The sequence below is a fragment of the Nomia melanderi genome, chromosome 3 (genome assembly GCF_051020985.1).
Source record: "Nomia melanderi isolate GNS246 chromosome 3, iyNomMela1, whole genome shotgun sequence".
In the NCBI taxonomy this organism is placed as follows: Eukaryota; Metazoa; Arthropoda; class Insecta; order Hymenoptera; family Halictidae; genus Nomia; species Nomia melanderi.
In genome coordinates this window covers 8,409,071-8,429,295 of record NC_135001.1, presented here as the reverse complement: position 1 = coordinate 8,429,295, position 20,225 = coordinate 8,409,071, and the positions used below count along the sequence as shown (strand labels likewise).

Below are 20,225 nucleotides of genomic sequence, written 5' to 3'. Positions count from 1 at the left end.
CCAAGCCTAGGAAACATCATATCACATCAATATTATTGACCGTGAGGATTGTATCAACTGTAATAGAAAACTTGGTTTAGCATAATATTTGATTCAAATTGTTGAAGTACAAGGTGTTATGCAAACTACAAATAGGTGATAAGATATTTAAATGTTGTAAAAAAAAACACGCTAAAATGATTGCCGAATAAATTTATATTTTTTAGAGGAATATATACAACGAAGGAAGAGAGTAATACAATAAAAAATCGTCGTTTGATAAAAAAATTAAAATATTTTATTGTAGGACAGTCTTTTGCCGAATAGTTTATTTTGTAACTTAAATGTAAGGAAATTTACATAATATTCGATTAAAACTGAACTAAATTAGAATATGTTGATTATATTAATGTTGAATAATTTACACTAAAAGAACTTTCATTTGCTATAATACTAGTTGCTCTATTTTTATTCGTTTTGTAAGCGGAAATACTCTACAAGGATCCTGAAAAAACCTATATAGTTTACTGTAATTATAGCAGTAATGTGTAAGTGCACCTTGGTTACTTCTAATTTTAACCAGCTCTTGACAGTTCCGTGCAAAATGGCGTATATATCTAATTTATAATTGCCGCGCTAGTTTTTCCAAATATAACTTCCTATCAATAGTAAGTACCTAAATACCTATGTATTCGCACAGAAGGTATTTCCATTTTTTAAAGTAAATTATGTTTCATTTTAATTAAAAAGTTAAATTAAAATTTCTAAAGTGAGCTACACGCATCTATTAATTTGTCCTACTTTATATATTAAACATTTTTACCGTTTCTTATTTTACGTTCTGTCAGAAACTTAATGGAAATTCCCCTATCTTAACTGAATTACTATTTTTTTTATTTCAACGAACAACATTAAACACTGCGTATTGAGAGGAATAAAACAATTTTAAAACAAGCAAATTTTTTTCTAAAAGTAAAACATGCACTCGTTTCTTCGTAATAGCTGCAAAAAAACGCTGCCACCTGGTGAAAAATCCAAGAAGTTTGCCACGGTATTGTACACTTGTGAATTGGCCCATAGACGCGAGAGAGACCGATCATTGTAAACTAGCACGTCGTTCAGTCAGCTGACCTGTCTTGTGATAGCAGCCAGGCTCGTCTCCGAAGCTTGACTCGTTGTTGTAGAGTGGACTTACTTCGATACATTGCACATCTCGTAAGTTCTTTAATCGTCACTTATCTTGGTCACCGTACGTTACTTTGATTTACTATACGGTAGAGAGAATTACGACAATTTCATTTTGTATAAAGCGTGCCAGAGACTTTCTACGAAAAGACTGGCGCGTACAAGTATCGATCGTGCCAGTTTGAATGCGCCATCGTTTCTTGATCAGCGGTAGAATTTATACATTTCGCTCAGGCAGTATTCATGTGTATCGCATAATTTAAGGGAACCTCCCAATGGTTGAATTAAGCTCCTCGCTTGGACGATCGATGGATAATTATATTGTTCAGAATCTACATTCTGTTAGGCCAGCAGACGTCTCGCGGGCTTAAAGAGGGCTACGCCTACTTTTTAAATGAACTGCTCACGTGAATTTCAACGATGAATGGATGCGCTATCTGACATCAAGTTTTTCACCGATTTAAAGTACATTTCACTCACGATACTCGTTTCAAACATTCGACTCGAACGAATTCTCCGCATACGTCATCTTTTTATCAGTGTTTCCTTATATTTTTCTGTGTTTCAAGGTGCTCGGTCCGTTTTTATTGAATGTCAGATCAAAGCGAAACTGATTTGATCAAATATCATAAATTAACAAGTACCTTTTTTTCATTTTCAGCCTCACTGAAACGAATATTTCTATAAAATTAATTAATAATACTAACTCTGAACTGATTCTTGCATCAGTGGGGTAATTATCTTATCCCAAAGTGATAGTTTGACTTTTTTTTTAGTTCAATCTTATGTACCTTGAAATTGTTTCAATTAATCATTTTAAAAGGATTTATACATCATTGTCTATATTTTTTCAATACCTTTAAATTATCTATAAGTTGATTCCGTTTATGTTAATTATTTTATGTGTAGATTTTATTTTATATACTTTCATTGTATTACATGATACAAAATGCTTGCAGCTGTTGGGTGGTTTTGATTTGATTAAGATTCACAATGACTAGCCGTGGGTTGCCAAAGATTGCTATGGAGGAGAAGGAGGGTAAATTTGGCTATGTATACGCAGTGTCCGGTCCTGGTTAGTACACAGAAATTATTGGTTGAAATTCATAATTTTATCCAATCAGTAATTTGTTCATTAATTACTTATAGTCGTCACTGCTGAGAAAATGTCAGGGTCAGCTATGTACGAGCTGGTCAGAGTAGGATATTATGAATTAGTAGGAGAAATTATTCGTTTAGAAGGTGATATGGCTACCATTCAGGTATTATAAACTTCTTGTAGATATGGACAAATTAAATTATGTTCAATTTCACAATTTTACTATATCCTATGTTAATACATTGTTAGGTATATGAAGAAACCAGCGGTGTAACTGTAGGTGATCCCGTGCTTCGTACCGGCAAACCATTGTCTGTAGAATTGGGTCCTGGTATTCTTGGCAGTATTTTTGACGGTATCCAGCGTCCACTGAAGGACATCAACGAACTTACTGGCTCTATTTACATCCCAAAGGGTATTAATGTGCCCTCTTTGTCAAGAACTGCATCCTGGGAATTCAATCCATTGAACATAAAGAATGGAAGCCATATTACTGGAGGAGATTTGTTTGGTGTGGTTTATGAAAACACATTGGTGAAACATAGAATGATTTTACCACCAAAAAGTAAGGGAACTGTTACTTATATTGCCCCTGTTGGAAATTATACAGTTAATGTAAGCGATACAGTTTTGTAATATTAATTAATTTATAATAATATATACATATTACAGTGCATAACTAAATATTATCGTCTTGTTTTTCTCAGGATGTTGTATTGGAGGCAGAATTCGATGGAGAAACGCAAAAATACACTATGCTTCAGGTACTCGATCTTATTTAAATTTGCAGACAGAAATTATTTAAAAAATTTATTTCGTACTACTCGCAATAGTTCGTATGAATATATTAATATAATGGTAACACATGTGCATGCAGGTATGGCCGGTACGTCAACCTCGTCCCGTCACAGAAAAATTGCCAGCTAACCATCCTTTACTTACTGGTCAAAGAGTCTTGGACTCGCTCTTCCCGTAAGAACTTAACTTTTCGCTTTCACGTACATTATACGGTAAACAGGATCGTCAGAGGTATTTCTTAAAATTGTAGATGCGTCCAGGGTGGAACCACGGCAATCCCAGGTGCCTTTGGTTGTGGTAAAACTGTAATTTCCCAAGCTTTGTCCAAATATTCCAACTCTGATGTCATTATTTACGTTGGTTGCGGAGAACGTGGTAATGAAATGTCCGAAGTACTTCGTGATTTCCCAGAACTAACTGTAGAAATCGATGGCGTCACCGAGTCTATCATGAAGCGTACGGCTTTGGTTGCTAATACCTCGAACATGCCTGTAGCTGCTCGTGAAGCATCCATTTACACCGGTACGTGTACAGTTACTAATAAAAAAAAAAGTGAAAATCCAATATTATTTACTACAAAGTGTCCTATATAATTTTATTTTCTCATTTTTTAGGTATCACACTCTCCGAGTACTTCCGAGATATGGGTTACAATGTTTCTATGATGGCTGACTCAACATCTCGTTGGGCTGAGGCGCTTCGTGAAATTTCTGGTCGATTGGCTGAAATGCCTGCAGATTCTGGTTATCCCGCTTATCTCGGAGCACGTCTGGCTAGCTTCTACGAGCGTGCAGGAAGGTGAATATCATTTTAAGAAAGTCAGTTTTATTACTTCTTTATGTTACTAATATTGGACATATTCTTTTTTAGAGTAAAATGTTTAGGTAACCCTGATCGCGAGGGTTCTGTCAGTATAGTAGGTGCTGTATCGCCACCCGGTGGTGACTTCTCTGATCCTGTTACTAGTGCAACTCTTGGAATCGTGCAGGTACGAATATATTATTATTCCCCTCCCCCTCTTTTAAGTTACTTTACTTTGATATACGAGGCTGTAAATACTATTTCATAATTATGAACTTAACTATCCTCTTTTTCAGGTGTTCTGGGGTTTGGATAAAAAACTTGCTCAACGTAAGCATTTCCCGTCTATTAACTGGCTCATATCGTATAGTAAGTACCTGCGAGCTTTGGATGATTTCTATGACAAGAACTTCCAAGAGTTTGTACCTTTACGAACAAAAGTAAAGGAAATCCTGCAAGAAGAAGAGGATCTATCAGAGATTGTACAGTTAGTTGGTAAAGCATCTCTTGCGGAGACAGACAAAATTACTTTGGAGGTGGCGAAACTTCTGAAAGATGACTTTTTGCAACAGAACAGGTATTAATCCTGTTTTTCTAGTATCCGAACACTTAAATATAATCAGTTGAAATTTATAAGGAATCCTTTCTCACAGTTATTCGCCGTACGATCGCTTCTGTCCATTTTATAAGACCGTGGGAATGTTACGAAACATGATTGCATTCTATGATATGGCGAGGCATGCAGTAGAGTCAACGGCGCAATCGGACAATAAAATAACATGGAATGTTATAAGGGACAGCATGGGCAACATTCTTTATCAACTTAGTTCCATGAAGTTTAAGGTAAATATTAATCACAAAAAACTACACAACTATTTACTGGATAAAGTAGACTTGAATAATTAATGTTATATATGATAATTTTCTAGGATCCTGTTAAAGACGGTGAAGCAAAGATTAGAGCTGACTATGATCAGTTACACGAAGATATCCAACAAGCGTTTAGAAATCTAGAAGATTAATTATCGGGGGCAATCATACAAATATAATTTCTCCATGTGAACGTTCAGGAATCTTGTGCTGGTCATTTAAGGATGTCCTGGATCTGCTGGAGAAAAAAATATATATAAAACAAGCATTCATAATCACGTATCGCACACTAAGTTGTTATATTAGTTTCAATATTTACGACAAAAAAAAATTGTACATAAGAAATTACAAATATAAAGTCTACTGTAACCGTATGTGTATTAACTAACATTTAACGGAAAATCATACGTGATAACTGCTGCAATAAAATATAGGACGTCCTTAAATGTGTTTCCAGCTCATGCAAATTAAATGAAAGGCTATAATGAATTACTTCTGGTCATTAAAAATAAAATTTTGATTATTTAATGGACTGTGGGTGATTATGCAAATTGGTATGTCATCAGATTAATTTATAATGACAAGAATAAAAAACAAAATAATTATTTCTTATAATTACATTTACAAAAAATCAAACACTTTAACGCATGAAAGCCGCAGTCTAATAATCATTGTGAAGTTGTCAAAAAATGATAAGTTGCCTGGAGAATAATAAAGCTTCCGGTTAGATTTTATTTTGCGCTAATTGGAGAGTAACTCGCAAAAAGAATGAAGTGCAGAAGAACTTTTGTATGTATGTAAAATGAGACTAAAAGGGCATCGTCAAAAGCTTTCCATTCATCCATTCGCGAAAGAGTATATATTATTAATGATATGCTTAAATATTTTTGTTGTTGCATGGGATGACATGGCAGCTTTTTACAGAGAATGAAATTTCAATTAAAGAGTATTAAATATTGTATTATAAATAGCGTATTATGTAAACATATTAAGCGACAAATGCAGACGTTACATAAAAAGTAGATGTTATTTTAAACGTTTAAACGTTGCAAAAAATGGTCTGAAAGTTTAAAAAAAATGTGTCAAAATGTTGAACTGTTAAGGTGCAGGGTCTTTTATCGTTGAAAGAAAAGAAAGTATAAAAAAAGATGCATCGTATACAGTGTTCCAAGTAACTTCAACATTTCCATTGTAACATATGTAAAAACGAATAAAGACTATGCATTAAAAGGAAAAAACAGAAGAAACTAGTCTTCCTTCAGGCTCATTGGTGTCGGATAAGTAATCATAACAATAGGCTTCATTAAATTTCATTTTAATAATATTATTATATAACAATAACCTCGCGATATATACATCAACGATATATTACAAACCAGTATTTAATTTTCAATTATTTCGATGCCGTTATCTTGTGACATTCGAAATTCCAGATTGAAAAAAATATGTTTATTGCTATATGCATACGTATATGCATATGTACACATACGTGTATATATACACATTTAAATATACATACACACCCATACGTGTACGATTAATCTATTTTACATTCTCACTTCCTAATTCATTTCATGAAGTACCTACTCTACACTCGTGAAAATAGTATTAAAAATAAAAAATATTCAACGTTCTCTGTGATTTTTCAGTCGTCATATTTCATATTGTAATTTTATCGTTAACGTTCCAACAAAACTTACATCTGTTTATTCATTTTTAAAAATTGAAATTGACTGTGCTCTGTCTGCACAGTCTAAAATTGCATAATCCGAACGCTTAAATTCAATGCTCAACATTCACAGCCTTGGCTCGTTCACGTACACGAGGCAATTCAATGCAACTTATTATGTTTGCATATTACAAAAACAAATTCATTTTAAATAGGTCCTGCAAGGAATAGTCGTAACTTCCAACATTGCCGTTGCGATCTTATAATATAAAATTGCACTCAAGATATATTAATTAAATTCATAATGAAACGATAATTTTGAATAAAATGTTTTACAATTGTATTCAATTTTATGATTTAGTTTTTGTTTAAAACAAAATCTTTAGGCATCGATTGATTACGCTATACCCTTTTCCTTATTATCAACAAAATTTAGTACGAATATGAATATACTCCGTATTGTTCAAAAGAATCTCTGATAGCAGCGCAGGTCTAATTAATCAATTTTTCTTTTCTCGTCTTATTTTCGATACTAATTTGCTATTTGTCAATGCATTTACACATATTCAGTCGAAACTATAAACAAAACTTGTAGCAGGAGACTTCCCTTGTCCCTGCGCCGTCCTCGGGTTCTTCTCGTGAACAACGCGAAGTACGTACAATATACATAATTGCAAATCTAGTTATGACTATACCATTTTTAGGACCATTTCATACATTTCGAAAAATATTAATCCAATATGACAAAATTTATTGTGGCTCCCGTGAAAAAAGAAATCATAAGAGTAAATACTTCGTCTGACTATCGAGCCAGCTTATGTACCCTAATATTTACAAAAAGAAGCACTGTGTTATGGACTAAGAAATTTTTAAGGACTCAAATGAACAACGTCGACGTTAGTTCCCGTGGATGATATCTGAGATCTTAGTTGAAGATTTTCTCGTTTCAATTGTGTAACAAGTTGCTTCAAGGCAGTTATTTCTTGTCGTAATTTCTCATTATCTCGTAGACATTGACCCAATCCTTGATTGGCTGCTCGTAATTCTCCTATGTATTCACAGGCCTTTGCCAGAATTCCTCCTTTGCTCTATATAAAAAAAAGTTAAATAGAAAATATCTTAATTACCGTTCGTTAATATTGCAGGGTGTGAATGGTCAATTGTCTGTGCACATGGTCTATATCGTCTTACAACTGGGTGGCGCCGGTATATTTGGGAATTCGAGTGACTGCGTTTAGAAAATCTTGAGTGGCTGAAAGAGTGCAAAGCAAGAGTGTTTGGGACTAACCGACTGGACCGTGAGAATGCAGGGATTAACGAAGTGTGTAGAGACGTGACTGAGTTTTAATTATGAATGCGAGGATCAGAATGCAAATAAGAAGGGATACGTGTGAGAAGAAAGAAAGAGTCTAAAGCAGACAGTCTTGGAGAGAGTCTTGAACCGAGAGTTGACCGCAAGTTGAGAGCGAAAGTTGGAGCGAGCAACCGATTAGCGTATTTATAAATAATTTTGGTGTTATCCTTATTGATATTATTTTAATTAACTGTTGTTTGTTTTCTCTTAAACAAATTGAGTTTCTTTCAGAATTAATTCGTACAATCGGTAGCTCGTCCGGGATTTTACACTACCAATGATCTCCAACTGATTACCTGGGTCTCATAATTTGCTTTGCCTTCACCACTGCTACCAGTTCCATTTGCGTTTGCAGTAGTATTGCAATCAGGTATAATTTTTCCTAATTTTGCAATCCAATTATTTATTTTATCTCTTCGCCGACGCTCCACTTCATTATGGGTTGCTCTTCTTCTATCGTCTCTCTATAACATGTATAAATGATATGTGTAAAACTTGTAAATTTAGTTATAAACTTCTATTTGAAAGAAATATAGATTTGATATTCATACTTTTTTCAATCCAGTGTTACAAGTCCTTGGTGTTTCTATCTGTAAAGTAGTTGTTCTTGGAACCAGTGATCTAGAGGTCTGTGCAGTGGTGAAAACGTCATTAGCATTCCCAATGACATAAAACTGTCCATTCAATGGGGATGTTAAGACCTGTACAGTATTATTCCCTGGCTGACTGACTGGCAAATCTATTTCATTGCCAGCAGCAGTACTATTTAGTTGGACCACTCTATATGCCAAAGCTTCTTGGTAGCGCATTCCATCTTCACCAACAGTTTCCCCTATGAGTAAGAATAATTGGTATTATAGTTTTAATTAAAATGTACTTTATATAAATGAAATAAGTGTAAATACATTCAATTTACAAGAATATATCAAATCAATGATTTAGACACTTTTTGGTCTCTTAATCTTCTACAATCTTGTATAGATAAAACTGGTTTCAAATTTCAAAATAATTGTACATTTTAATTTAATAATTACATATTATAAATTGGAGTTACATTTGTAACAGCAAAAGAATAATACTTTCAAGCATCAAGCAAATAGTAGCACGACGACAAAATTCCCGACGAATATATAGAATGACACGCGGCAATACGAAATGTAATTTCAGAACCATATTTTGTACTTTCTGTTGATTTTACATGCGCCACTCTATACGTTCACAAGAACAGTATACTTTGAAATTAACGCTTAACTTTGATATCAGTGCAATGTATGCTTGCTGTTAATCCAAACTATATTTACCTTCACAGTCAACGATTTCCGCCTCCTCGATAACAATTCCTGTGCCGCCTTCATCCTTCGTGCTAACAGTGCTGTAAAAGAAGCGTAGTCTACGTTGAAGAATGGATATGCAACGTGTCTATAGGATTACGTCTATGCCTATTACTTCCACGACCGTTGTCCTAAGTCTTGTAAGTGCGCACTGTGCACTACGTGATGACCTTGAGGAGACCTCGACCGAAACAGGAGGGATAGGTGTTCGCATTATCAGCCAGTCGATATTTAACATAAACACTACCTGACATCCTGCTGTTCGAGATGCTGCTCCAATATATCCATTTTTTTTTCTACCAAAAACGTTTGAATTTGTCAAAATTCACGTGAGCTGGTCACGGGACACGGCAACGAGGTCATGTGGTGCACAAGATGGCGTTCACAGATTACAGCGCCACCTTACACTCGTCAAGTGTACGTAATTTTGAATGTTATGTACCGATTAATGATATCTACTTAGACTACTTACTTGGAATATTTGTGAAAAATTTGTTTATTCTATGTACTGAATATCTAATGGTTATTACAAAATAGTTATGTAAAAATGTGCTCCACTTTTTGATTATAAGAATCATTGCAGTTAGATCAAAGATCTAAATCTGCTTTCAATAGATTAAGGTTGTTTTAAAATTCATACATTTACATTAAATGTGTTCAATATTATTGATAATGCAAGTAAAAGCGATCATTCACACAAACATAATCACATACGTTTTTGGTACATACATCAATTTTCAAGGAAAAGGTCATTTTAAGGTCACAGCAAAAGACTATGTCTCTGTGAGACATAATAACATATTAATCCATTATTGCCTAATATTCTATCTCAATGATTCTTTTATCTTAATTTTGTATAACATTAATTGATAATACAGTGTAAGATAAAATATGTACGAGAGATAATTTACTATACTATTCAAATAATTTGAGCGTTACCGTGTAAAAAAATAAAACAATTTATCGGGTAAAATTCTTCATAATTTATATGAAATATTTATCTCTATTTTGTCTCGAAAATGAATAGTTAAAATGGTATTTGAAATTTATCTTTCAAAACTATCAAATTTCAAAACACTCCCGATTGTTTCTGGAATATATTTGAAAATTTGAAAGTCATTCCGAAGATCGGTGTAAATACGAATGGCAGGAATTGCAACGTATCCTGCAACAGTTTTGATTGGTCGACGGGATACAGTTCATCATGGAGTACGTCGGTACGTACATTAAATTTTGTGATTTTTCATGTTTCTTCGTAGCAATTGTCAACGAATAAATATTTTTTGTTGCTACACGTTATGTTCGTTTTTAATTATTTCAAGTATAATGAATATGCATTACCCAAATTCCTCTTACGAAATCGTACAAATAGCAATTGTATACTTGGTATAAATTTCGAGCAGACTCGCTACCCTAATAAAAATTTTTTATATAGTCATTTGATTATTGTATTAAGTATCACGTAGCAATTAATTCACACAATTATTGCCAGTGAATTAAAAATTTTCCATAAAAATCTATTCTTTTAAAACATAACCTCGTATAATCTGTCTAAAATATTTTCTTTATTTTGATTTATTTTTGTGCATGTTAATCCCCTTCGAAACGACACGAATAAGCTATTTTCATAATCTAAGAGACATTATTGTACATTTGGAAATAATAGATTAAATGTTCTAACCAGCTACTATTTTTAGGTGCTACAAAAAGTGAAAGCAACGACAATTGTTGTAATTTAGCTCCTTGTTCTGATGTGGTATCGAATACAAATTCTAATGAAACCTCGTCTACAGAGACAAAAGACTCAACTCCAAAATGTGAAATTCTTGATACACAGTTAAAAGATAATAATGAAACTATTTCACAAGATCCGCCCCAAGAACACATAGACTTTAAAGTGATTTATAATAAACAACGGATTAATGTGAACTTTCCACTCGATGGTACTGTTGCACAATTAAAAGCACACCTTCAAAACATCATATCTGTGCCACAAGCCATGCAGAAAGTTATGATCAAAGGATTAGCTAAAGATGATCAAACACTAAGAAGTCTAGGAGTGACTAAAGGTAATTTAATGATAATGTAACATATATAACAACATCTATAATATTATTGTGTTACTATATATTTTATTATATTTTTTAGGTGCCAAAGTCATGGTGGTAGGATCAAAGTTACATGATGTATTGGCTGTATCTATTCCAACGAAACAAGACCTTTCAGACGAAGCTGCTTCTACAGCGAGCAAAGAACCCTTGTCTCAGCAAAAAATGCATAGGAAAGTTTTAGATAAAGGTATTCCAGAAGATGTCATGCCTGGTATATTAGATAGCAAGGTATGATTTTAAAACTGAACCAGTTAAGTGATTTGGGGAAAATAATTTTATTTAAAATAAATTTATTTACTAGGAACCTTTACCAGAATTTCCATTGGCTGGCATGTTAAATAAATCTGGTGGCAAAGTTAGACTAACATTTAAATTGGAGCAGGATCAACTATGGATTGGAACTAAAGAAAGAACAGACAAAATACCTATGAATTCTATAAAAGGTGTACATAGTGAACCTATACACGATTATCCAGAATATCATATTATGGTTTGTACCATTGTAATATTACTTATTTGTGAATTTTATATATTTATGCGTAATGGTATTTTTACAAATTTTAGGCTATTCAACTGGGCACAACAGAGGCTTCGAGATATTGGATATATTGGGTTCCTGCGCAGTACATATCCGCTATAAAAGATGCTATTCTTGGCAAATGGTGCTACTTCTGATCGATCATTGATGGAAATTTCTGTCTCTTTGAATGCAAAGTGTAATCAGGTGTAAGCATTGATACAAACACGACTGTGCTAGTCACACATTTTTAACAGTAAGTAGTAACTTATTTTGCGTTGGATATAACTGATGTCTCCTAATAAAAGTATTCTGTTAAGAAAACCGTTCTGGATAAATAATATCAATAATTTTTACTAAAAATGATAACGGTCATTTTATGAAATTCGGTAACAATCGATTTTACGAAAACACTTTCTCAACGTATTAATAAGATATTGTGATTTTTGGAGTGTAGAAAAATTTTTATACATTAAAATAATATTGTAATTGTAATTGTAATATTAATTTCTTTGGATTATATTGTGTGTAAGACTTGTAAATATAATAAGTTTTTCTTTTAAATCTTGAACAAAAAAAAAAACATTTACATCGAAAATTAATTGCTTTAGGAACAATATTATTCTCTTGAATAAGCAGATTAAAGAGTTTTAAATGTTTTTCGCTTATTTAATTAGAAGCGTATGAACCATCGAAATAAAAGTGAAATTTTTGTAAAATTACATTTATAGGAGGATGCGAAGAAAGAAGTTATGATGTTGCATTTACAATCTTTTGAAGTTCGTCGAGAAATAATACAACTTTTTACCGCATTTAATAATAATGATAAATAATTTGTAATAGTTCATATACTTCAACAAACGTTCCAAATTTTATTACGGCAATTACATTTGACGTTTCATCTAACAGTATGAATAGTTGTCTAAAATGCTTTCTTTTAACGAAAATTTTATTTTGCTTATGCGATGAAAAACGAATTTACTAATATAAGCCGTATTACTACCAAGATATATAGTCCGCTTTTTCGTAACGTATTAATAACGTATTACTATTATTCAGTAACGAAACAACGAACTTGTTACGAAATTTAATATATTTTACATTAACATTTTATTTTTTGACATTGGCCTACATAAATTGCCTGCAAAAAGTCTCATCTCAGAATTCCGTCGTTGAAATTCAAGTGGACTGTATCTCGACGAGCGTAAACAAATCTCATATTGCATAACTTAGTATTATAACTGCCGTAAATTAGGTTTTATACTATGTAACGTGTACATCTTAAAAGAAAAACAGAAAAGAAACGGAATTATAAGGAAAGATAAATGAAATTTATTTACTAAAATATGTCTACATAAAATTCGGAACTCCAGTTTGCACATTGAAACATCTACTTCAGTGTCCGTTTAAGTAAGACTTGTATATCGTGTTGGGCGATTTGATAAAATAAATAATTTTAAGAATGCTCTATTTGCGTTCATTTTATTTTTTCTTTTAAATAAATAAAGCAATGACTATCTTTTTCATATTTTCTGTCCATGTTAGGCTATATTTCCATTTAAAACTTTCCCTACAAACGATTTAATTATAATTGAACAATTTTCGACAAAGTAAAAGATAAAATTTTAAAAGTCAGTAATATTTGGGTCACGAATAGTAAGTTTATGTTTAAATTTATTTCTAATGTGCATACATTCTTCACAATTGCGATTGTTCAAAATTTGCAGATCATTATGTTTTTTAATATTATTCAATCTTATTTTTTCCTCATTTTCAATTATACTTTCTACCTTAAAAAATACTTTCTAAAGAATTGCTTGTCGACCACAATACTCAATAATATTTAAAATATTGTCTGGGCCTATCTGTTGATCGCTTAAATTCTGGAATGCCCGCATTAGCCCACATTCATACGACACGTGAACAGGAAATTTCCTATTAGGGTGTTCAATTACTTGGGGTCGAGCAAGCAAGCAAGCCTTCAGTTTTCATTCGTTTGCTTCGTGTAAGAAGATGCGAAAGTAGTCGCGAGAGGGGAGACAAGATTCTGCACCAATCAGGGAATGATAGTATCTATTCCGCAATCAATGCAAACCTTCACATTTCGTTAAAGCAGAAGTGGTTCAAGGCTTGATCGTGTCGCGCGCGCGCACGTATGCTACTGCGTGTGTAAAAGTGACAGTGAAATTCAACACAGTCACACGCTTGTTGAAAGTTGTTTCAATCTTATCATTATTGATATCGTGTGAATCAATTACTTCTATCTACCGTTCGTTTGTTTAAAGCAAACCATGAACGAACATATTGTCAATCTAATTGAAACACATATGTAGTCAACAAATGGGTTGTAAACAATTTTGAACACATACCTACATACATACTCACTTGCGATGTCATCTGCGCCTGTGATAATTCGAAATATGTAATTATAAGTTCAGGTGAATTTATAAGAAAAGAAGAGAAAAATAAATTTGACTTAATGTACGAATTATAAATTCCATTGTACAGTTACGAATGACAACGAAGCTAATGTTGTCATTAAGTTCAAATGGAATCGCTGCGTTATTACGATAGCAGGAGAATGAATGAACAGGTAGCACTGACAAAACGATATCGAAATTAAAAGGAAGTTCGTATCGAATTTCCAATGGTTACTTAGAATTATTTAAAGGAAATCTTTAATATTTACACATATCGATAGTAATGGGTGGAAATAATACCATTTTAGAAAGTATACAAGAAGAGTTTTTGGCTTTAACCGAAAGCTTTTTGAAACAAGGGGCTTCACTGTCAGAATTGAGATCTGTCACTGTAAGGAGTAATGTGAAGCATAAGAAAAACTCCGCTTTTCATTATCTGTGTTCAAAGAAAGTCTTCCTTGCCTTATTCATGCCAATATTTTGTACCATATTTTTAAAATATTTATATATTGATGTTATTAAAAATATAAGAGGAACTAGATGCTTAGTACCAAATAATTATTTTATATGGGAATTCACAAGGCCAATATCGAATTGTGATTATTGTAAAAATATTGCTTCAGCTTTAATCTTGCCAAATCTGACCAGAGAGGAATTCAAGCAATACGCCTATTCTTCTCGACCAATGGTGATAAAAAAGGCTGCAAGCCATTGGGCTGCTTCGAAAGTATTTAGCTGGAAATTCTTCAAAAATTTATATGAGAATACAGAAGGTGCTTATGATTCGGTAGAAGAATGTCAGTTCTTACACTTTAAAAGTAATTTCACTAGTTTAAGAGACGTCTTCGCTATGAGCGAGGATAGAGCCCTGCAACGTAGCGGACAAGAACCGTGGTATGTTGGTTGGAAAAATTGTCACCTTCAAATTTTGGATACAATGAAACAATTTTACAATCTACCTCATTTTTTGCCAGAGGATGCGGAGGTTCCATATACCAATTATGTTTTTTTGGGATATGAAGAAGGTGCCATTATGCATGTATGTGCAATAATAATAAGCTGACCATTATGTATTAATGTTTATGCATTTTAAAATTGAAACAATAGTTTTATCAATGCATAAATATTTGTAATTTGAAAACAGAGGATATATAATGAAATTGTAGGAATAATTGTAATTCTTTTATTACTTTTTTCACAGTTGGATTACATCTCTCGTCTTATGTGGCAGGGACAAATATTGGGTAATAAAAGATGGACCGTCGCTCCAACACCAGAATGTGATAGTATTTGCAAGCATTTTAACTTTACTGTTTATGCTGGAGATATTGTTCTTTTAGATACAAGAATCTGGTATCATGGCACTTATGTTATAGATGGAAATTTTAGTTTAACAGTCACCTCTGAGTATGGATAGCCTTCCTACAAACCGTACATAATTGTTTTTGAATAATTTTATACTACATAGATATGGCATTCTATGTAAGTTTTATATTCGTGTGGAATTGGAAAATCCAAAATGTCTTATCTCACTAAAATTTTATATCTATACAAATTTAAGATCAATCCAGATGCTGTTAATGACCAGCATTTAAGTGTTAAATTATTTATATAAGAAATTCAATATTTATAGGTGCCATTTTTTTTTAGCAAAAATTAAGTAAACAAATTATGTACTTTATATTATTGTATTTTGCAACATTTTATACTGCCCATCTATTCAAATTGTTATAAATCATCATAGTGTATGAAGTTTTTGCATACATATAAATTATTATGTGTTTTGTTTTTGCCATAGTTAGAAGCTAGTCGAAATGAGAATATTTAGGAAGCTATTAGCGCAAATGTGGCCATCTGTATTTTAACACAGCTGGTAGTTATGTAGTTGAAAATTATTTTTATATACATGTACATATACATACATATATATATATATATAAATTTTTATACATGCGTTTAAATATACATGTTGAAGTTTTCAAGGTATTGAAATTAGTTGTGTCATTTCCAATTAGAAGAAGAAATACACAGAATTAAATATGTTTTTATAACTCAAATTTTGTATAGATTTTACTTGAATGCCAATTGTTTTATTTTGTAATCAATTGTATTCTTATGATGTACAAATATTGTGTACCTTTAATAATTTTTAATAAAATATATGAATTACAGGTATATCTGTCTTTTGTTTTCATATTCATATGCAGTAACTTTTATTTAATATATTCATTTAATTGCGCAAAATACAATAGAATTTCTTACAGAATATTTATACAACCTACACAATAAGTACAATATAGTGTATACATTCAAAATCGTGAATAATATAGGAAAGATACAAAGAATTATCGAAATGCGCACACCAAAATGTCATTATAGCAAAGTCTAATGTGGAATGCATACGTCTGTTACTATGCAATATATTACATGTATAATACTATTCAGATAACAACAGAGTGATGTCGTATCACTGTTTTCAGAATTCGTGAATATAATTCTACTGATCCTTTTTTTCCGTTGCCTGTTGGAAACTTGGTGGACTTTCCTAAGACAAACGAGTATTAAAAATATTAAATTATTGTATTACATACATCGCACATTATGAAATGTATATTATACCTACATAGTATGCAGGAGGTGGAACATAGGCACACTGAGGTTTGCTTGGATCATAATATGCACTTTGAGCAGCTTCTGCTGCTTTTGCATCTGTAAAACAAAAACGTGTAAGACGCTGAAAACGCGACATCGAATGATTTCTTCATTATAAAAATATATTTAAACTCATAACGAATTACATACACGTATATATGTTTGATGTAGTGAACTTAAAATGTTCTGGCATGTTTATCAGGTTTATCAATTAACGAATTGTTCTAATGATCTTAATTATAATCCTTTTCCTAATTTATGTTATTATAACATCAATTAATATTTCCATTAAGAAGAATTGTTAGATAAGTCACTTTCAATACAACGTTCGAAATATTTAATCTAAAAAAGTTAATAAAATTACATGAATATTCTTTTCTATTGTTCTTAATGGTACACAGTTCTTTGCTATAGCATACTTTGATCAAGTTGTTCATTGATTACACTTAGTGTATAATAGTTTTTGTTGTATTTTGTTGAAAAACGTATAGAATTAATAATTTTATAAACTTTTCGTTCTCTATATAAATCAATTAATGAATAAAAACTGATTGAAAACTTGTAATAAGGCGTCACGTTTCTTTGAACTATCTCTGACAACTATGAGATAATAACTGAGCACAGTGAAAGTCAACCTTACTTCAGGTCAACCAAACCAGTTATGCAACATTATTGCATAATATTCAAAACCTTCAGGCTCAACAGATGAAATAGAAAATATGGCATAATTATTTAGTTTTTCTCATAAAGATTTTTCATCATTTCCATAAAAATATAATATTCTTAATTGGTGGGTTTAAATAAAAACAGCAAGTTATATTTGTCTAAATTTTAATAACATAGTATGCTTGATGTATTATAATTATTATCATAAGGCTATTATATTATTGAATCAACAAAAGTGTAATATTTTAAAATAATAGTTAACAATATAATTTTTTCTAAGTACATTTCTTTGAAAAAAAAAAAATATTGAAATTTAGCATTTGTTATATATGTATATATGTATATATATATATATATATATATATATATATAACATTATATATTGCGTATGTTACATTATCATGTACCTTTTAAATGTGTTATAATGAAATATAGTAGTACATATATACTTGTATTCTTTGTTTTAAAAAAATATTTTCTGTACGCTTTAAACATTTTAAACAAAGAAATGTATACTATATTCCATCTTTACAATATCACACATTTGCTTTCAAGAATTACTTTTAAAGTATTAATTCTAAATGTACCAAATTTCATAAGTTTCACATGTATATATGTATATAATATTATATAAAAAATTGTATTATCATAAACGTTATACAATTAGTAACTAGGTGGATACGGTTTGTAAGGATTCTGTTGCGGATAATATTGAGGCTGTGGATAGTTATTGCTTGGAGGATATGCAGAGTATGGTGGTGGATTTTGTGGATAACCACTGTAAGGTGGCTGCTGGTAATTTGGATACCCACCTGCTTGGGACATTGGCTGATTATTATAATTTGGATTTGCCCATCCAAGTGCACCATTCTGTTGAGGAGGTGCCCATCCAGATTGTTGTTGTCCAGCAGCACCCCATGTACCTTGTTGAGGTGCACCACTCGCATAAGGTGAATTTATGCCAGGATATGGAGGTGGCATGTCCGTCATAAATACAGTGTTCACTATATACACGTATAATACAATTTTAAATAATCATGCTGCATCAATGAAATAGGTTTATGTAAAGAGATGATTAACATTTTAATTGCCACATCATCAACCTATAGTTCACAGCTAAATAGAAGAAATAAATACATCAATTTAAAAACAAATGTGTACAGAGTAGCTGTTATGACAGAAATTAAAGATTGTTAGAGCCTTACAATCTTAGTGATAACATAAGACATAAAAAGGAATTGCAATTTTTATTTTCTTAAAGCATGATTTGAGTTTTATGGAAATTTTCATGTAGGCAAGTCTGGCAATTAAATTGTTAATGAAGCAAACACAAAAGATATTATTAAATGTGAGAAGAACAATTAACCTGGTGGCATATCTGGAAACACGCTAGTAGGTGGTACCCAACCATAATATCCAGTAGGTGCTTCATAAGCTGGCGGTGGAGCAGCGTACCAATTTGATGTTGGTGGTTGGTATGGTGGCGGGACATCAGAAGCAGGATCATTATTACGCTGAGCTAGAGATAGGTTTAATAATGTTTGGTAATATATTTTACAATTGAACAAACATTAATATAAGGTGCATACAATTTCAATAGACTTACCTATTGCTGCTGCTCTCAACATAGCCTGCCCAAACTCTATTGCACCACCACTCTTGAAATACAATTTGAACTTGCATTCTCCAATCCAATTGCCATTTGGTTGGGCACGGCACTTGCCTTTAATATAATTAGCTCCAAACATTGGTTGTTCGACATCTATTCCGCTTAACGTTACAAAAGGAAAGCTAAAAGACTGCATCTTTTCCTTTTGATCTTTAGCATTAAAGATCATTCTATGCGTAGTCAAATATAATCGGCCATGCTTATTTCCCAAGAATTCTTGTTGTTCTGGTCCATGAAATTCCATGACAACATTGTCGCAGAATAATAATATGCTAAAGGAAAGAAAATTCTTCTCATTTTTGTTCTTGTACTGATTGCATCAGACATTGAAAAAGTATGAAATACCATAGTTGCAATGTAAATGTTCGAATTATTAAAAAAATTGAGATGTCTTCTTTTCGTGTACAGTGGTATCAGTAATAACGGAGAGATTATTGATATAAGGAAGCCGCCTTAAGAAGGCCTCGAAGTTAACTACGTTGTAGAAATGTCACGAACGACAACGTGCAAAATGCTACTGACACTCATTAAAATGATAAAAGAAGATTTTCGACTTACTATTCTCCGGCATGTATAAGAACACCGCCATTCGCGTGTGCTGTATTTAACGACATTTTTTTAACTTTTACCCTAAATACCGCTGAAACTGCAACCAGCCAACTTCTTCATCAGCTGATTCATAAGTGATAAGTATGACGCAGTGCGCAAGCGTATACATGTCACAACATACTATAGCAAATAACACAGTATGTAAAATATACCGAGCGTCTTACAAAAAAACTATTACCCACCCCTTCTTTAAATGTAATAGAAAATAAACATTAAAATCTCTTACATTATACTTATACCAATGTATATTATAATCTAATCTTACAATAAATTTCAGTTAGAAACATTTCAATCTTGAACCATTTCCTGATTACGTTGCTAGTACCGCGAATGAAACAAGGAACAATGCAGAGCACTTTTATCTCTATTTCCTCAAAATAAAAGCTAAAGGCAAGTAATCCATGATATGCAACACAAAGAAAAAATCAAATTCAAAAGAGAATTCTTAATAATACTTCTACACTATTACAAGTGAATCTGCATTATTAAATTAAT

The 20,225-nt window shown here is 32.1% G+C and overlaps 5 protein-coding genes across 11 annotated transcripts; 3 read left to right on the top strand and 2 right to left on the bottom strand.

Moving 5' to 3' along the window:
* Window positions 1–525: 525 nt before the first annotated feature.
* LOC116430840 (V-type proton ATPase catalytic subunit A) lies at window positions 526–5,260 on the top strand. Of its 2 annotated transcripts, XM_031985465.2 has the most exons (13): window positions 526–647; window positions 982–1,194; window positions 2,124–2,239; window positions 2,314–2,426; window positions 2,513–2,878; window positions 2,971–3,027; window positions 3,141–3,235; window positions 3,312–3,583; window positions 3,676–3,859; window positions 3,932–4,049; window positions 4,159–4,439; window positions 4,516–4,705; window positions 4,792–5,260. In XM_031985465.2, exons 3-13 carry the CDS (start codon window positions 2,158–2,160, stop codon window positions 4,882–4,884), a joined length of 1,851 nt encoding a protein of 616 aa, XP_031841325.1. In that variant the 5' UTR covers window positions 526–647; window positions 982–1,194; window positions 2,124–2,157; the 3' UTR covers window positions 4,885–5,260. The 2 variants fall into 2 exon arrangements, with proteins under 2 accessions (XP_031841325.1, XP_031841332.1); XM_031985472.2 differs by lacking the exons at window positions 526–647; window positions 982–1,194 and adding an exon at window positions 1,247–1,629.
* Window positions 5,261–6,905: 1,645 nt separating this feature from the next.
* Window positions 6,906–9,500, bottom strand: LOC116430879 (upstream stimulatory factor 1). 2 transcript variants are annotated; one of them, XM_031985532.2, is made up of 6 exons: window positions 9,334–9,478; window positions 9,202–9,267; window positions 9,057–9,127; window positions 8,307–8,587; window positions 8,052–8,219; window positions 6,906–7,489 (listed from the first exon to the last, which is right to left on the bottom strand). In XM_031985532.2, exons 1-6 carry the CDS (start codon window positions 9,372–9,374, stop codon window positions 7,271–7,273), a joined length of 846 nt encoding a protein of 281 aa, XP_031841392.1. In that variant the 5' UTR covers window positions 9,375–9,478; the 3' UTR covers window positions 6,906–7,270. The 2 variants fall into 2 exon arrangements, with proteins under 2 accessions (XP_031841392.1, XP_031841401.1); XM_031985541.2 differs by lacking the exon at window positions 9,202–9,267 and having other exon boundaries at window positions 9,334–9,500.
* Window positions 9,501–10,142: 642 nt separating this feature from the next.
* LOC116430873 (ubiquitin domain-containing protein UBFD1) lies at window positions 10,143–13,182 on the top strand. Of its 3 annotated transcripts, XR_004235816.2 has the most exons (6): window positions 10,328–10,472; window positions 10,784–11,155; window positions 11,235–11,425; window positions 11,499–11,687; window positions 11,762–11,970; window positions 12,446–13,182. XR_004235816.2 is itself a non-coding variant. In XM_031985519.2 (5 exons), exons 1-5 carry the CDS (start codon window positions 10,291–10,293, stop codon window positions 11,870–11,872), a joined length of 876 nt encoding a protein of 291 aa, XP_031841379.2. In that variant the 5' UTR covers window positions 10,143–10,290; the 3' UTR covers window positions 11,873–13,182. The 3 variants fall into 3 exon arrangements, 2 of the variants coding, with proteins under 2 accessions (XP_031841379.2, XP_031841365.2); XM_031985519.2 differs by lacking the exon at window positions 10,328–10,472 and adding an exon at window positions 10,143–10,303 and having other exon boundaries at window positions 11,762–13,182; XM_031985505.2 differs by having other exon boundaries at window positions 11,762–13,182.
* A 378-nt stretch (window positions 13,183–13,560) lies between these two features.
* LOC116430339 (uncharacterized) lies at window positions 13,561–16,300 on the top strand. The gene is made up of 2 exons (XM_031984324.2): window positions 13,561–15,173; window positions 15,336–16,300. The coding sequence occupies exons 1-2, from the start codon at window positions 14,418–14,420 to the stop codon at window positions 15,549–15,551; spliced, it is 972 nt and encodes a 323-aa protein (XP_031840184.1). The 5' UTR covers window positions 13,561–14,417; the 3' UTR covers window positions 15,552–16,300.
* A 17-nt stretch (window positions 16,301–16,317) lies between these two features.
* Window positions 16,318–19,849, bottom strand: Wbp2 (WW domain binding protein 2). 3 transcript variants are annotated; one of them, XM_031984345.2, is made up of 6 exons: window positions 19,680–19,849; window positions 19,059–19,393; window positions 18,819–18,971; window positions 18,265–18,456; window positions 16,758–16,843; window positions 16,318–16,679 (listed from the first exon to the last, which is right to left on the bottom strand). In XM_031984345.2, exons 1-6 carry the CDS (start codon window positions 19,733–19,735, stop codon window positions 16,632–16,634), a joined length of 870 nt encoding a protein of 289 aa, XP_031840205.1. In that variant the 5' UTR covers window positions 19,736–19,849; the 3' UTR covers window positions 16,318–16,631. The 3 variants fall into 3 exon arrangements, with proteins under 3 accessions (XP_031840205.1, XP_031840197.1, XP_031840213.1); XM_031984337.2 differs by lacking the exons at window positions 16,318–16,679; window positions 16,758–16,843 and having other exon boundaries at window positions 17,601–18,456; XM_031984353.2 differs by lacking the exons at window positions 16,318–16,679; window positions 16,758–16,843; window positions 18,819–18,971 and having other exon boundaries at window positions 17,601–18,456.
* Window positions 19,850–20,225: the final 376 nt, after the last annotated feature.